This window comes from Schistocerca americana, chromosome X (genome assembly GCF_021461395.2).
Source record: "Schistocerca americana isolate TAMUIC-IGC-003095 chromosome X, iqSchAmer2.1, whole genome shotgun sequence".
NCBI classification, from domain to species: Eukaryota; Metazoa; Arthropoda; class Insecta; order Orthoptera; family Acrididae; genus Schistocerca; species Schistocerca americana.
The window spans coordinates 299799301-299818489 of NC_060130.1; the positions used below are offsets into that span (position 1 = coordinate 299799301).

Below are 19189 nucleotides of genomic sequence, written 5' to 3' on the forward strand. Positions count from 1 at the left end.
CTGCACGGCCAATGGTATTCAACATCTGACATCCGCGCCGTTTTCACCTCAGTCAAACGGTGCCGCTGAACGATTGGTCCAGACTTTCAAGTCACAGATGTTGAAGTTGAAAGAGTCGCATTCTCGGGAGGACGCGTTGTTGCTCTTTTTGTCCTCGTATCGCTCTCAGCCCCGCGATGGTCGCTCGCCGGCTGAGTTGCTCCACGGTCGTCCTCATCGAACCTTGATGTCTTTGCTGCATCCGCCGTATCAGGTTCCTGTGCAGCGGCAGACTCCTGCTTTTGCTCCAGGCGACGTTGTATTCTATCGCAACTATCGCGGTTCACAGCGTTGGCTCGCCGGGCGCATTCTTCGCTGCCTCGGCCGCGCTATGTATTTGGTTTTGGGGACCTCTGGTGAGGTGCGTCGGCATCTCAATCAGCTGCGCCTCTGCCGTCGCACGGGTTCTGCCGCTCCCCGTCTGCTTTCAGCGACGGTGCCGTCTGGTCAGCGCCCTGGGGACCCATCTACTGGCTCGCCTCATCCCCAAGTGTTACCGACGCTGCCTTCCATTTTGCCCCATGGCGACGCGTCGCCGCCGCCGCCACCGCCGCCGCCGCTTGTTCTCCCACCGGAGCCGCCCGCAGTGGACGCTTCGCTGCAACCGCCAAGCGGCTCCCTGGGTCACGCGCCGCCTATCGCTTCCCGTGACCAGCTGTCCTCCACCATGGAACTCTTGCCCACTCCGGACCACATGGCGTCTTCGCGTGTCGGGTACCCCGACGCGATGGAGGTCGACCCTTCGGCCCCTCCTGTCTCTTTACGGGTGCATACACCGCATGTTGGCGTGCATCCTGGACTAGGTTTTCAGGCGTTTCCTAGCTCCCCTCGGACCGAATGGCGGGGTGCGGGTGGCACAGCCTCGCCTGTTGTTAGGCTCCCCACCTCATCGCATACGTCAACATGGGGTCCTCCCCAAGGCGGGCGGAAGCCTTATAACACGACCGTTCGCCGATTTGCGGGGGAGGAATGTGGTGTCACCGCCAGACACCACACTTGCTAGGTGGTAGTTTTAAATCGGCCGCGGTCCATTAGTACATGTCGGACCCGCGTGTCGCCACTGTGTGATCGCAGACCGAGTGCCACCACAAGGCAGGTCTTGAGATATGGAATAGCACTCGCCCCAGTTGTACGGACGACTTTGCTAGCAACTACACTGACGAAGCCTCGCTCCTTTGCCGAGCAGATAGTTAGAATAGCCTTCAGCTAAGTCAATGGCTACGACCTAGCAAGGCGCCATTAGCAGTATATTGTCTGAAACTACAGAGTCTCACTTGTATCATCAAGAACGCTGTATACAATGATGGATTAAAGTTAAGTATTCCAGAAGCTACATACTTTTGTTTATAGCATTCATTACGTATCCTGTTTCAGACCTCACGCCATCCTGCGTGAGCTTATAGCGCGTGCCTTTCAGCTACTTCAGAGTGGCGTGGCTGTCTTGCTACGCCACAACAGTGGTGGCTACATCATGAATACAGTGGTGACCAGCACAGGCTGAGTCGCATGACATGACCCAGCTGTACTGATGATGACAGGTTGGCTCTGCCAGTTTAAATACAGCTGTCTGGTGTTGACCACATGGAAGATGCCACATTTCTACGTCACACAGAAGCGTATCAAATGGGGACAGTAACTGAGGTCTGGCGGTTGCCACACATGAGTGGGTTAAACGGCAGAAGTTTCCTGAAAGCTGGTCAGTCTTACAGAACCAGCCATTGACCCATGGAATGTGAGCACCGAAGTAGGCATGAGGAAGAGTGTTGCTGGAGGCAGGACATTGACTGCAGCTGCTGATGGTGACTGCACCCTGGTTATGACTCTGGACTCTTGGCTGTGCTCTACGCAACTTAACTCTTAAAAATACTGAATCACAAGAGCAACTGCAGTCAAAGGAAGAGCAGCCATCTGATCAGAAAGTAGACGTTCAGGCAACAATGGATGATTATATAAGGCATGTTGACAGTCCTCCTCATGGATCACAGCCCAATGCAGCGAACAGTTTTCTGGCAGTTGCTTTCATTACTTCCTTTTTGGGCAGTGCTGTGAGAATGTGGCCACAGTTCTGCAACATGTTTGCAGTGTTGCCTAAATGTGGTTCTGGCATGACGAGTTTCAATTAAATGTTATGCATGTGAAGTTTTCGTCATACACTCAAATTTATGTCGAATCAGTTGAGTCAGTGAATAAATTTCATATTTCAACAAAAGCTGCACAAGCTTCTACGGCGACAAGCTGTCCACCCTTTGTCAGTCCTCAGGAATTGATTTTGAAGCTTTTGCTGACCAAATACACATAGTTTCATGTTGTAGCTATACTCTGGGGTCAGAGAAAGCAAGGAGTGGTGTTCTACGAGAGGAGGCAGAGGCGAGGGCGTTAGACATATTTATTAAGGGGCTCCGGAAAGGCTCAAAATCATGAAAAGTTTAATTTTTACTTTTTTGCATTTTCTGAATCTGCAGACTATTACCTTTTAATAGATATATAATTTATTCAATTCCGAAGACTACAACTATTTTTAAATTTTTTTTGAAATGTGTTCTACATGGGCGTGACCCACTGTGGCACTGTTAAACTGCTGTCAAATGGTGTTATTATTAACGTCCGTGTTCATCAGGTACATTTTAGTGATGTGAGATAAAGTATGTGTTGTGGCTAACCTGTGATGGTTCAATATATATCGCTGGTGTGATTGTCGATTGTTTCATGTTTATTTACTCTGTCGTTATCTCGAAAATATTCGTAATTAATTCTCTTTCTTGAGTCTCTGTTTTGTTGAAGTATAATAATGAGTAAAAGTAAAGTTATTAGAAATCCTCTGAAGGCTTTTAAGAAAAGGAGAAATGTTGGAAAGCCAAAGGTATGTGTTATTACTGTAAACAATAAAGATGATAACCAAGTGAGTGAACCTAACCTCTCAAGTACACCTGCCCATAGCAGTCAAAGTGGGAAAGAAAATACTTCACAGAAGAAGCTTGGTTCAATGAGTGAAAACTATTAATGTTTTATGGGCGAATCGGATGTGAATGAAATATTTGATATGTCGGTTCTCAAAGGAATTTTTTCAAACTGTGTAAGATGTATTCATTGTAGTGAAGTTGGTCTGGAACTCTCCATAATAAAGCACGTAGGACTTGCTAGTGAAATACAACTGAAATGTGATAAGTGTTCATACATGACCACCTTTTGGAACAGTGTTGCAGTAACTGCAACTGAAGAAAATGGTACCAAAATCTACGAACACAACATTAGACTTGTTTATTCCTTGCGTTCAGTTGGTAAGGGTGCTACTGCAGGTGCAATTTTCTGTGGCATCATGAATCTTCCAAATCCCCCAACCAAGTTTACGACCTATAATAAATTAATAGGGTCTAAAGTAGAAGATGTCTGTATAGAATCTATGAAGAATGCTGTGGAAGAGGCAGTAATGGAAAATAATGGTAACAGAGATTTGACTACAACGTTCGATGGTACCTGGCATAAACGGGGACACACATCTCTTCATGGTGTAGTATCTGCCACCAGTATGTATACAGGGAAAGTTTTAGATGTAGCAGTAATATCAAAGTATTGTAAATGTCCACAAAAATATAAAGGTACACATGAAAATAATTGCAAAGCTAACTATAGTGGCAGTAGTGGAGGAATGGAAGTGGCTGGTGTTGCCAGTATATTCCAGCGTTCTGAGGCGTGTGATAAAGTGCGATATGTTAATTACCTTGGTGACGGTGATTCTAAAAGTTTCAAACATGTTCAAGGACTGAAGCCCTATGGTGATGATGTTGTAGTGCAGAAATTTGAGTGTATTGGACACGTACAGAAGCGAATGGGAACAAGACTTCGGCGACTGAAAGCTCCGTACAAAAAACAAAAACTCAGTGATGGTAAAGGGTTGGATGGGAAGGGAAGGTTAACTGACAGTGTAATTGACAAAATACAGAACTATTATGGAATGGCTATTAGGCAAAATACACAAAGTGTCGACGAAATGAAGAAGGCTGTTTGGGCTCTTTTTTTTCATACTTCTTCAACCGATGAAAATCCCCAACATAGCTTGTGTCCCAAAGAAGAAGACAGTTGGTGTAAATATAACAAAGGATTGCTAACTGGTGAAGTGTACACTCATAAGCATAGTCTGCCTCATGCAATAATGGAGGTGATAAAACCTATTTTCAGAGACTTAGCAGCACCTGAACTGTTGAAAAAGTGTATTCACGGAAAAACTCAAAACCCCAATGAAAGTGTAAATAGTGTTATATGGTCGAGAATCCCCAAGACTGTATTTGTTGGAATAGAAACACTTCACTTCGGTGTGTATGATGCTGTTGCGACTTTCAATGATGGCAACATTGTAAGGTGCAAGGTATTTAGAAATATGGGAATGAAGATAGGTTCTAACATGGTACGAGCGATGCTTGCTTTAGACAAGGAACGCCTTTGGGCTGCAGACAGGGCTGTAAAGAGTCTAGAAATACAAGCAAGAGTAAACAGGAGGAGGAACAAGAGGAAGCTGGAGGAGGAGTTTGCAGAGGATGAAGATAATCCATCCTATGGACCTGGAATGCACTAAAAAGTTAATCCAATCTTTGTCGCTCGATTCCCAAAACTTTTATTTTCTCATACTAATTACATGTTTTCTAAGGATCTTCCAAACATATTTGTTTCAAACTTTCCGTAAATGTTACACAGTACCTTCTGCATAATTTAACACAGCCTTTTTCCAAAAAACTGTATATTTTTGAATATATAAATAAAAAATTGCAAAAAAATGTTGTGAATTTTCATTACAATTGAAAAAAAAAAAAATCATCTTTGATAACTGAACTAAAATTTTGTAAAATCCCTGTGTTAAGTTGTAGCCCATATTCCAATAAATAATCTGTAAAAAGTTCAACTTCCTACCTAAATACTTTGTGAGGAAAGATGTAATTTATAAGCGTTATTTTAACATTGCAAGTATCGGGTGTTCTGGAGCCCCTTAAGCAGATAAACCCGCAAATTTGGAAGGGGGGGAGGAAGGGGGAGATACAGATGGTGTCTACCTCATAACCTCATCTTGACAGGTGGTGGTGTGTCTTGCACTAGTGCAAAAGGAAGCTAATCATTTCATTTCACTTTTTTCTTGTAGCAATGATTCTCTGCCATGTATTTACAACTGAGATAAATTGTAGGCCTTGTAAGCAGTCACATCATACTGCTGATGCTGTGCTCCATGTTGAACCTACTATAGAAAGATTGACCATGTAAGTGCTGACTCCAACCAATCACAAAACAGGCCAGACCAAAGCCAAGGTAGATTTTGAGATTTTATAGGTAATGGAAGTTCTGCTCAGGGAAATGGGATGGGGCCAATGTTGTCACTGCAGCAGACACCCATTAAAGTCAGTTGGTTTAGTGGGTTAACAGAGGTGGTAAACGTGACTGTAGAAAGCAACATTAGAGGCAGATCAATTTAGATTTCAGTGGGAATACATACTTACTACTTTTACCTCCTCGCAATAAGTAGGCATTGAAGTTAACCCTGCTGTCCCATCAGTGTACTGGGAACAGATACCATCAATCCTCTGGGTGCCTGTTGTGTCAAAATAGAGATTGGTTGAAGTAAATATAAATATGATTCTGACAAGGATGTGCTCACAAAAACGGCAGGTTTTTTATGTCACTCTGTGGTACGATTTCCTGTACCACTTTCAGAGCGTCACTGATGCAGTCACAAACTGTCCCCTTTGGTTTGGAAGTGTACCAATTTGGTGGTGATACCACTACAAACACACAAGTATGTTACAGAAAAAGGCCTATCCCATGAGACTACATGAAACTATGTATCTTAGTGTTGAAAGCCAGCACACCTGAAGCTACATGTGGTGAAATGGAGGAGTTAGAGGATGGCAATCAGAATCTGAGCATCTAATGAAACTAATTTCCTGGTTTGTCTGCTTAACCAGAATGGAATACTAGAACTGTTCCAGATTCACATAAACGTGAATGGCAAAATGTGCATACCAGTTTGTTCGGATAATTTCGAAATACAAGATGTTATAGTTCCATGTGGAACAGTAGTGGACAGTGTACAAGAAATAGTTTACACTGAACTGTCTCCAAGTTCCTGGAAACTTAGAAGTGATGCAGAAAGAGTCCTGCAAAGAGTCAAAAGTTGGTAAGCATGTACAATCATACTGCTCTTTAGAATCCACTTAAAAGAAAAACTCATGCATCAGAACCAGGCATAAACCTGTTTATCCAGTACTAAAGTAACTTGCATGGCTATTTAAGGAAAGACAATATATACTAACAACTGATTTAACACAGCACAAAATCTCTAAAGAGAATGCATTACCAATAGCTCAAAAGCTTTAACACATTCCCTATGTTTTACAATCGGTTATGAAGGAAGTATCCAACAGCAGTTAGATGCTACAATTAATTTAACTTTCCTCTAGCCCTTTGGCATCACCTATCATTATCATGCCCAAAAACGCCATAGACGGCAAGAAAACTTACCACATTTATATCCATATGTGAGTAGTGACACATCTACTGCATCATACTGATGAAACACTAAACCAATTAGGAAACTAAATATTCTACCAACCTAAGTATAAAGTGAGGCTATCATCATATTCCAACTGTGCCTACGACGGCCTTTGTCATGCCTTCTGAACTACACAAGTTTCTTAGAATGCCCTCTGGTTTGGGAAATGCATCACCAATTTTCATTGGTTTGCAGATTTATTACCACATGGACTAAAAGCCACCATGGGTTTGTATATCTTGATGATGTCATTGTCTTTTTGCAGGTGATAAAGGAAAATGCTGAATGGCTAAGAAGTTTATGATCACATTTACGAGGTGCCAACTTAAGCTTAAAGTTTGAAAAGTGTTCTTCTGCAGAGTCTTAGATGCAATACTTGGGCCATATACCAAGTTCTGCTAGGATAAAACCAAATCCGTGTCTCACAGAGGCTGCTGACAATTTACCAGCACCAAAAAATGTGAAAAACTGCACTTATTTCTTTGTCTCACTAATTATTACCACAGATTTGTACAAGATTATGTCACTGTCATGAAACCTTTAACAAAATTACTTAGAAAAGGGGTACTTTTAAACTGGACAGCACAATGTGAAATGACGATAAAATAAATTAAAGATGTTCTGGCAAAATTCCCCCAAATAATTTATCCAGAGTTTGAAAAGCCATTTATTCTATCTTGTAATGCTGGTTGTGTTTTAAGTTAGGCACAAAATGTTGTAGAGACACCCATTGGTTGTGCATCCCATCAGCTCAACAAAGCAGAAATCACAAACTACTTCATGCACTACATTTACGGTACACATTTTAAAATTTAAATGACCCAAATAGTCAACTGACAGGGTGGGTTTAGAAGGTGACCAAATATAATTATGAGGTCTACCACAAGCCTGGCAAAATGCACCAAAATGTCAATGCGCTAAGCTGAAAAGTTTGTGTGTTACAAGCAGATGAGTTACTTATTTCTGAATTGCAGGCATTCCAGGAATCAAATGCAGAATGTCTACAATGTGCTGCTCTTCCAGAATTCATGTCAGATGATGTGAGTGTATACAGTAAAATCCCACGATAGAATTGGCTAGTGATGCTGAAAATGCTCCAGCACCACATTATCACAGTGTCATGACAGCATTCAAGCTTGTCGTAGTGGAAAGTGGGCCACAAATGCATTAGCTACAACAAATTGTTGGTGGAAGAGTCGACCACGTGATACTGCAGGTAACATTTGTGCTTGTGTTTCTTGTGCAAGAGAGAACAACAGACTAGACATAGAATCTGACTGGTAACTCTACCTGAGGCCTCCAGACCTTCTGAGATGTTTTTAGACATTCTTTGACTGTTTCTACAAATAACACAAGAAGATAAATACATTTTGTCAATTATCAATAGTTTTCATGTTATCTAGTTCCAGTTGTAATTGCTAATATGAAAGTAGAAACTGTTGAAAAAGCTTCCATTACCCATGTGGTGGTGGTGATGATTACGGTTTGTGGGGTGCTCAACAAAGCAATTATCAGCTCCCATACGAATTCCCAATCTTTTCACAGTCTGGTGTTGCTAATTTCCCGAATCATGATGAAGTGATGACGACAACACAAACACCCAGTCCCCGAGTGGAGAAAACCCCCAGCCCACCACCCGAGTGGTTCTACCTTTCAGAAGCACTGACACAATACTCACTGACCATGGGAGGGGCTTTAAGTCTTCACTATTCGTACAAGTATGTAAATTGCTACAGGCTAGATTGTGTTCCCAAAACAATCAAAAAGATGCTTTCTTAGCACATTAATAATGATGGGAGAAGTACTTACTGTTCATTGTGTTTGCCTGTAACATTTGCATTCATGAATCGACTGGACACCCTCATTTTGAAGTACAGTGTAGACAAAATATAAGATCCCCTTTCGAATTAGAAAAGCTGTCAGCAGGAATAGACTCAGGCACAGTTAGAGGGTAAGCCAGGAGACTTAAAGCTATTTGGAGAAAGATGCAACAGAATGATTCAGATATTGTTGCTTTTATCACCTGTGAATGCAGACCTACAATTAGAAGACAACATGGTGACTGTGCATTTCAACAGGCAAAAGCCCTATCATGATAATTTGGTACCGCCACCACTTGTAATTTCCACTGATCCACTGTGAGCCAAACGCAGTAACTCGCAAGGCATTAAAAGAAGTACGAAGCCCCCGCTCCTGGTGCCACATCAGTATGCATTACACTCTTTACACTTGTATGCACTGTGGTCAAGGGATAGAGGTGACTTCCCTCTAATTGTTCTTACTGAAATCTGTGTGCTCCAAACTGTGTATCTTAGTGAAACCATCTCCAAATACCAATGCTCACTTCATGAACCGTGTTTTCTATAACTCAGCCTTTCCTTTCCATCTGATTCTTGGACGATTTGTGAATATGACACAAAATACCCTAAGGCCGCTCGCTAATTCAGCCATCACAAATATTACCTCTGAATATGGAACTGGAGACATTAACATCCCTACTACCACCTATAACCCATGAATTACATTCTCCATATCATCCTATGTGAAGTCCTCACTCAGCTCTAAGTGAGCCATGGGAGCTGGAAACAAATCCACGATGTTTTTGCTTTCAACAAAAATTGTGGCAAGATGAACAGATGGTCACTCCCTTCAAACCATGTTCTACAAAGCCCCTCTAATAGTGTGCTTTTATTCCCCATATTAGCAAGCTCTCGTCTACTTCACAACCAGTTCTATTTCTATTAGTCTCAAATAGTTTTCATGCCTTGGGCGGGATAAGTTAGGAAAAGTTTTCCATACAGCCAAGTTGCGATAGGACTGCAGTGTGGAATTGCGACAGCCAAGGTACCTTTCCATTAGTAAGCTAAGAGTACCCAGTGCATTGATGAAAGATGGATGCAGTATTTTGCATTTCAGAGCAGTAGGGTCCATCCTTGTGCTGGCAGGACGGCTGTGCCCAGTTCTTACTGTTGCCTCCTCATTACTTCTCCCCTTCCCCCAGGAGTATGCATGCAGCACTGAGCTTGATGCCTGTCACTGCACTCTCCTACTCTCCCTACCTGCCTCTTATGGCCTGGCACCCATCGTGCTCCTATGTGACATAGCTCTCCCACCTTCCCCATTGCCTACATGTGGACTACTATTCACAAGTTTTTAAATGGGAGCAAAGTGGCTGTGCAACTCCATGCGAAATCTGATTCTTACTGTAGTAAAGGTACGTCAAAAGGAGTTTTTCTGGTTTATCCTGAAAGCAAGTTTAATTTCTGGTGTCCACATTATATAAAGTAATTATAAGTATTGTTACCAGTTTCAGTGTGTAGTTCCAGTGATATATTAGTGTTGTTGATTTCACAGGTTTTCTTAATAAATAAGTAGGGCCAGTGCATTTTGTAAGGTAACTCTAAATACTGTTAATATGTGTTACCATATTTTAATTAGCAATGACCATGACTAGTCTTTGAAAAATGAACTGCTTTTACATAGTGAGCAGTGATTCATGATATTGTGAATATTATACTGATATAATCTACCATCATGACGGGACAGCAAATGCATATTTTCTGAGAAATCAAAAAACAAAAACATTTTTATGTAACCATAAAGTTAATTCTGTACAGTGTAAAGGTTCATGTTCACATGAGATAATGAACTGTATTGCCATCCCTGTCATACCTGAGCTTGTGTTCTATGTAAATTCTTTTGTGTATCATATAAAACCAATGATAATAACACACATACACAGCAGAAAAGATAAAGCTTGACAGTTTTTTTTTTTTTTTACTTACTGCAATTCAGAGACTGTTCTGATATTAATGACAGGAGTGGTGCTGCCTGAGATTTCTTGGGATCCACTGCAGATATCTTTGACAGCATTCCTTAGAAAATAAATGAACAAATAAATATAAAGCTTGTAAAAGGTTACAAGCAGAAATGAGAAATGCATTTTGAGTGGTAACATTCTCAACAACAAGTATGTAAATCAACAAAGCCCGTAAATAATTTTGAGCACGTGGACATCACGAAAGAGTAGATCTACAAAGAAACTCTCCAAATGATATTTATTTTTATCCTGGAATATCTGTAGCTCTATGTTAGAGGAAAACATCGCAGTACAGAAAAATATGGCAGAATATATAATAACAATAATTAACAACAAGCCACATATGAAATTAATTTTTGGAAGCTACCCTTGAGAGCAGAGGAATTGATGCATAAATAGGAAGCAGCATACATAATGTGAAACCACCTTTCAAAACACTATATTAGCATATGAGTATAATAATGAGAAAACTGGTGCTAAAGGAATAAAATCTGGTAACAGAGGATGCTCTTAATGGCCACGTTCCACAGATATTCTGGTAGCCTACCATATTCATCATCATCATTTGATAAAGCCAGGTCAAAATTAAATAAATAAATGTCAACTGTATTTTCCTGTCAAATGATGATTTATATATATAGTAAAGAATATGATATATGGAAGATACACTTCTGTAGCAGTCAAGTGGGGTTATATAAGAACATATGCTTCCACTGGCAGTGGCAATTTGATTGAAATTCTTTTGGGTATTATATCATCAAGAAACACTAAAAGTAACTACATTTAAGTGTGTGTGGGGGGTGGGGGCGAGGGGGAGGGACAGAGGCTCTGTAGATAATTCAGAGAAATTTATTGAGTATAGTGGTCCATACATGTGAATTATTAATACAGTAATATCTCAACCTCCCCCCCCCCCCCCCCAAGAACCATGGGTGGTGGGATGGGCTGCATGCCTCAGTGATACAGATAGCCATATGCAAGTGCAACCACAATGAAGGGGTATCTGCTGAGAAGGCAGACAAATGTGTGGTTTCTGAAGAGGGACAGCAGCCTTTTTAGTAGTTGCCAGGGCAACATTCTGGATGATTGACTGAACTGGTCTTGTAACATCAACCAAAATGGCATTGCTGTGCTGGCACTGTGAACAGCTGAAAGCAATGGGAAACTACAGCCATAATTTTTCCCCTAAGGCAGGCAGCTCTACTGTATGCATAAATGATTATGACATCCTGTTTAGTAAAATATTCCACAAATAAAACAGTCCCCCATTCAAACCTCTGGGTGGGAACTACTCAGTAGGACGTGAGCAGGGGATATAAAATTGGCATTCTAAGAATCGGAGAGTGGAGTGTTATATCCCTTAATCATGAAGGTAGGTTATAAAATTTAAAAAGGGAAATGATTAGATTGAAATTAAATATAGTGCGCATTATTGAAGTCCAGTGGCAGGATGAACAGGGCTTTTGGTCAGGCGAATACAGGGTTATAAACACAAAATCAAATACGGGTAATGCAGGAGTACATTTAATAATGAATCAGAAAATAGGAATGCAGATAAGTTACTATGAACAGCATAGTGAATGCATTATTGTAGCCAAGATACACATGAAGATAACACCTACGCCAGTAGTACACATTTATATGTCAACTAGCTCCGCAGATGATAATGAGATTGAAGCAATGTATGATGATATGAAAGAAATTATTCAGATAGTTAAGAGAGATGAAAATTTAATTGTGGTGGGGGACTGGAATTTGACAGTAGGAAAAAGACAAGACGGAAACGTAGTAGGTGAATATGGACTGGGGAAGCTGCCTGGTAGAATTTTGCACAGAGCATAATTTAATCATTGCTAACACTTGGTTTAAGAATTTTGACAGATGGTTGTATATGAGAAAGAGATCAGGAGACACTAGGGGGTTTGAGATTGATTACACAGTGTGATTCATGAAGATATACAAATATTTTAATATGTTATTCTACAAGTAAAACTAAAGGAAAAAAAGTTCATATAAACATAGGTCCACAAATGTTTAGATTTTGCCTGAAATTTAGCAACTTCGCTAATGTGAAGCCATCGCAAAACTGTACGAGGTTAAAGTAAAACACGATTTCCATTTATTTTGTTGTTATTGGTCTGGTGAATCGAATAAAACATGTCCCAGATGTGAATCTGCAATAGATTTCCTGAACATCCAGAGAAGCAAAGATTATAATACAAGTAAACTTGTTTACTATCCATTAAGAATGTAGAAACTTTTATGTCATTGTTGGCAACCATTACTGAGATGTTTCTGCCATTTCCTCACCTTGAAATGAGTTAGTTTCTGTGTTGTTCGGTGAAAGGACATAATAAAAACAGTGTATTTAAATGAAACCACATAGTAACTGTTGTAGTTTGTAGATTATTTATGAAATAGATATGCCTTTCAAATTTACAACAGACGAATATGCCGATATGGTGTTTATTTATGGCAAATGTGATGGTAATGCTATAGCTGCAGTTAACGAATATCGTGTACATTATCCAACTCAGAGGATTCCGAATGCAGGAACCATTAGTGAAGTATTTTGAATGTTATGGGGGAGAGGTTCACTACCTAGCGTTCAAAATCAGTATGAGCACTTGATAAGTGAAGACGATGATGAGGATATTATAGATGCTGTTCAACATAGCCCGGGTACCATGTACATGACACACCTCTCAATGATTAGGCATTTCACAATCTAAGATATGGCGTACACTGAAGTACAATAGACAAAAAGTGCATCATTTACATCTGGGAGATCCCGTACTTCACTTGGAGTTGTGCAACTGGTTAAATACTAATCCACAGTTACACAAACACATTTTATTTACTGATGAGGCACAGTTTACTTGAGATGGTAAAAACAGTTTACATAATGAGCATGAACGGTCTGAAGTAAATCCACAACACAATTTCCAGCAGCGATTTAGCATAAATGTGTGATGTGGTATAGTCAACACACACTTTACTGGACCATTCACTTCCCCTGGACGTCTAACTAGTGAGACATACTTACAATTCCTTCAAGAAGAAATGCCTCGCTTGCTCAAAGATGTCCACTTGCTACGCGATTGCAAATGTATTTTCAACATGACGGCACACCTCCACATTCCACCAATGCCATTGCTGCTCATTTAAACGAACATTTTCCCCAGAAATGGATTGGTCATGGTGCTACATGTCTGTGGCCACCCAGATTGCCCAATTTAACACCATTTATGAGAACAAAGTCAATATACGTGAGGCATTACTTGCTCGCATTATGAGCGCAATAGACAAAATTAAGAACAACCCTGTGAAACTTTTATTGTGAATGTATTGCGAAATTGTATGTACACTATACAACTTCCTTAACACTGAGCTTTGTTTTTTTCTGGTTTAACATGAATTCACGTGTGCAATGGTATTAATAAAAGCAGATTATTTGACACATTCATACAATTTCAGTTAACATTATTATCATCATTTTTCCAAAATTAAAATTCTCTACAACCTCTGTTGAGAACTTTGTGCAATTGTGTGGAATTTAAAAAACAAACTGGGCCAAGTAGTTAATAAATCAAAAATTTTATGAAATTACTTCTTTGCTTCTCTGGATGTTCTGGAAAACTACTGCAGATACATGTTTGGGACATGTTTTGTTAGATTCATCAGATCAATAACAATAAAATAAATGAAAATCGTGTTGTACTTTAATCTCGTACAGTTTTGTGATGGCTTCATATTAGCGAAGTTGCTTAATTTCAGGCAAAATCTTTTATTAGCCGTAAGTCCATAACCAAATATTTGTGGACCTATGTCTATATGAACTTCTGTCTTTAGTTTTACTTGTAGAATAACATTAAAATATTTGCATATCTTCATGAATCACCCTGTATAATGGTAAGACAGAGATTTTGGAACCAGATTTTACACTGTAAGACATTTCCAGGGGAAAATGTGGCCTCTGGACACAATTTATTGGTTATGAACTGCCCTAAACTAAGAAAAATAGCAAAAAGGTAGGAAATTAAGGACATGGAACCTGGACACGTTGAAAGAACTAGGGGTTGTTGAGAGTTTCAGAGAGAGCATTAGGCAATGATTGACTGGAACAGGGGAAAGGAATACAGCTTGGAGAGATGAAATAGTGAAGGCAGCAGAGGGTCAAATAGGTAAAACGGCAAAGCCTAGCAGAAATCCTTGGATAACATGGGATATATTGAATTTAACTAATGAAAGGAGAAAATATAAAAATGCAGCAAATGAAGCAGGTGAAAGGGATTACAAATTTCTAAAAAATGAGACTGGCGGTAAGTGCAAAATGGCTAAACCACAATGGCTAGAGGACAAATGTAATGATTTAGAAGCATATTTTTCAAGGGGAAAGATAGATACCACCTACAGGAAAATCAAAAAGGTCTTCAGAGAAAAGAGATGCAGCTATATGAATATCAAGAGCTCAGATGGAAAACCAGTCCTAAGCAAAGACGGGAAAGATGAAAGATGGATGTAGTGTATGGAGGGAGGTGAACTTGAAGGCAATATTGCTGAAATGGAAGAGGATGCAGATGAACATGAGATGGGAGATATGTTACTGCCTGGTGAATTTGACAAAGCACTGGAAGACATTAGTTGAAACAAGGCCCCAGAGTACACAACATTCCATCAGAACTGCTGATAGCCTTGGGAGAGTTAGCCATGAGAAAACTCTTCCATCTGGTGTGCAAGATGTATGAGGCAGGCGTGAAATACCACAAAACTTCAAGAAGAATGTAATAATTACAGTTCAAAAGAAAGCATAGCAGGTACTGACAGGTGTGAATATTACCAAACTATCAGTTTAATAAGTCATGGTTGCAAAATGCTAACACAAATTATTTGCAAAAGAATGGGAAAACTAATAGAAGCCAACTTGTGGGAAGATCAGTTTGGATTCTGCAGAAATGTAGGGCAACACTAACCCTAGGAAGGCAAACCTACTTTTATACCATTTGTGTACTCAGAGAAAGTTTTTGACAATGTTGACTGGAATACTTTCTTTGCAATTCTGAAGGTAGCTGGGGTAAAATACAGGAAGTGAAAGGCTATTTACAGCTTGTACAGAAACCAGAAGGCAGTTAGAAGAGTCAGTGGCATGAGACAAAAGCAGTGGTTGAGACGGGTGTGAGACAGTGTTGTAACCTATCCTCAACATAAAGTTCAGGGAGAAGAAACAAAAACTTTGAGGTTTGGTGAAGATACTGCAATTTTGTAAGACACAGCAAAGAACATGGAAGAGCAGTTGAACAGAATGGACAATATCTTGAAAGGAAGGTATAAGATGAACATCAACAAAAGCAAAATAATGGAATGTAGTCGAATTAAATTAGATGATGTTGAGGGAATTAGATTGGGAAATGAGACACTTAAAGTAGTAGATGAGCTTTATTACTTGGGCAGCAAAATAACTAAGTATGGCTGAAGCAGAAAACATAAAAAATGTAAACTGGTAATGGCAAGAACAGCATTTCTGAAGAAGTGTAATCAGTGAATATAGATTTAAGTGTTAGGAAGTCTTTTCTGATAGTATTTGGATGGAGTGTAGCCATGTATGGAAGTGAAACACGGACAATAGACAGTTTAGACAAGAAGCGAACAGAAGCTTCTGATAGAAGAATGCCACAGATTAGATGGGTGGATCACATAACTAATGAGTAGCTAAAATGTAAACTTTCACGGCCGGAAATATCATGTCCATTATAATTATCCGGGCTGTTATGCCGTGGTCGGTTGATGAATTCTGTGGTGATTCCCAACGTTTCGCCTCCGACTGCGGGAGACATCTTCAAGGGGGTCCGTAGCTTGATGGAAGGTCCAACACACACACTGGCTCGCTACTGACTGCCGCTAAATTCCGTGTCCGCGCGCCCCCGCGCCGCGGCATGACGTCACGTGTTTTGAAAACGTCAGTGCAATTGGCCGCAGTCCGTCGCCGTCGATCGCCGTTGCCATCACCCAGTAGTCGAAGAGTGGTACACATCTTCTTTAACACCGGCATCCATATACTGTTTAATTTGACACCCTCCTCCTTTCGGTTGAAATTATTTGGGTGTTTAGCGATTTCGATTGCCTCCCTGTAGAGCCTTTTGTAGTATCCGCTCGTGGCCGCTAGTACTTGCGTCTCCTCGAAACGAATATTGTGGTTCCCTGGCTGGAAAGCATGCTCCGCAACAGCTGATCGTTCCGTTTCTCCTCTTCTACAATTTCCCTTGTGCTCTTCCAAACGTTTAGAAACAGTTCTTTTGGTGGTACCCACATAAGCATCACCACAGCTGCATGGGATCCTATACACTCCAGATTTTTCCAATGGTTTGCGAGCGTCCTTGGCAGGCCTAAGGTATTCCTGTATCTTCCTGGTGGGCTTGTAAATTACGGTAATATTCCGCTTCGTCAAGATCCTCCCTATTCTTTCCGTTACATTTTTAACAAACGGCAGGAAAACCTTAGATTTTGCAGTAGCCTGTACGTCAGTACGATTTCTGCGTGGCTGCCTCAACGCACGTTTTATTTCGGCGCGTTGCCGTTTGATCTCCCAGTAACTACTGTAACTTACATCCTTCTGAATCGACTCACTGAATTCATCTCTTGGTCTCCCTCTACAATTTTTACCCTCCACTCTTCCCTCCAACACTAAATTGGTGATCTCTTGATTTCTCAGAATGTGTCCTATCAACTGATAAATTCTTCTAGTCAGGTTGTGCTACAAATTTCTTTTCTCCCCAATTCTGTTCAGTAGCTACTCATTATGTCCATTATAATTATCCGGGCTGTTATGCCGTGGTCGGTTGATGAATTCTGTGGTGATTCCCAACGTTTCGCCTCCGACTGCGGGAGACATCTTCAAGGGGGTCCGTAGCTTGATGGAACGCACGTTTTATTTCGGCACGTTGCGTTGAGGCAGCCACGCAGAAATCATACTGACGTACAGGCTACTGCAAAATCTAAGGTTTTCCTGCCGTTTGTTAAAAATGTAACGGAAAGAATAAGGAGGATCTTGACAAAGCGGAATATTACCGTAATTTACAAGCCCACCAGGAAGATACAGGAATACCTTAGGCCTGTCAAGGACGCTCGCAAACCATTGGAAAAATCTGGAGTGTATAGGATCCCATGCAGCTGTGGTGATGTTTATGTGGGTACCACCAAAAGAACTGTTTCTAAACGTTTGGAAGAGCACAAGGGAAATTGTAGAAGTGGAGAAACGGAACGATCAGCTGTTGCGGAGCATGCTTTCCAGCAAGGGAACCACAATATTCGTTTCGAGGAGACGCAAGTACTAGCGGCCACGAGCGGATACTACGAAAGGCTCTACAGGGAGGCAATCGAAATCGCTAAACACCCAAATAATTTCAACCGAAAGGAGGAGGGCGTCAAATTAAACGGTATATGGATGCCGGTGTTAAAGAAGATGTGTACCACTCGTCGACTACTGGGTGATGGCAACGGCGATCGACGGCGACGGACAGCGGCCAATTGCACTGACGTTTTCAAAACACGTGATGTCACGCCGCGGCGCGGGGGCGCGCGGACACGGAATTTAGCGGCAGTCAGTAGCGAGCCAGTGTGTGTGTTGGACCTTCTATCAAGCTACGGACCCCCTTGAAGATGTCTCCCGCAGTCGGAGGCGAAACGTTGGGAATCACCACAGAATTCATCAACCGACCACGGCATAACAGCCCGGATAATTATAATGGACATATTGAGTAGCTACTGAACAGAATTGGGGAGAAAAGAAATTTGTAGCACAACCTGACTAGAAGAAGGTATCAGTTGATAGGACACATTCTGAGAAATCAAGGGATCACCAATTTAGTGTTGGAGGGAAGAGTGGAGGGTAAAAATTGTAGAGGGAGACCAAGAGGTGAATTCAGTGAGTCGATTCAGAAGGATGTAAGTTGCAGTAGTTACTGGGAGATCAAAAGGCATGCACAAGACAGAGTAGCATGGAGAGTAGTATCGAAACTGTCTTCACACTGAAGACCACAACAACAATACATCTCCAACAGAGTAAAAACTTCAAGCGTGTTGAAATTATGACATTTCAAGTTACATTCAAATTTGTTATGTGGCCCGTTTAACAAGAAAAAGCTGACTTTAAACATAAACATCCGAATGGGACAGCTGCAATATCAGGGCGCACACGCGGACAAGAAAAGAAATTCCCAGATTTTCCCGGTTAAAAATACATTTTCTCCCGTGTGAAAATACACTTCTTCCATGTTAAGTGACAGTATACTTTTCCTCGGAACAGTAAAACTTATCAGTCCTTTGAACATTGAATAGTTATGGTTTTATACACCGGCGTAGAATTTCCCGGTCCTTTAGAAAACCAAACTCAGTTAAAAAAACATTGGGAATATCTTTGATGTACAACAACATGTACACTGCATATTTTCATATTACGAAAGTATAAATTTGAATTCCACCAAACACGACATTTTACTTTCCAAAGCATTGAAATTGAGATTGCAATGCACTTTTGTAAGCTACTTACAGCTGACGTCACGTGATCTCGCCAGCCAATGACAGTGGATATTCAGAGCATAGGACACGTGATGTAGTCAGCCAATAGCAATATCACTGTTAAGTAGCGCGTATACACAAATTGGAAAAGTTAATGGTTTAAATTAATATAAATAGTGATGCTACAAGAAAAGAAAAGCTTTCGCATATAATACTGGTCTTAAAGATTAATAAGCTGCGAGAGAAGATAAGCTTTCACATATAATTTTGATCTTTTTTGTGTG

General features: G+C 40.8%; 1 protein-coding gene across 2 annotated transcripts in view; it reads right to left on the minus strand.

Moving 5' to 3' along the window:
* The window catches only part of LOC124555151 (spermatogenesis-defective protein 39 homolog), a 121544-nt gene that overhangs the window by 83016 nt on the left and 19339 nt on the right, over positions 1 to 19189 (minus strand). For both annotated transcript variants that reach the window (XM_047128969.1, XM_047128968.1), the window contains exon 3: positions 10357 to 10446. In XM_047128969.1, the coding sequence (XP_046984925.1) occupies positions 10357 to 10444 (88 nt within the window). In that variant the 5' untranslated portion in view covers positions 10445 to 10446. The remainder of the gene's footprint in view (positions 1 to 10356; positions 10447 to 19189) is intronic.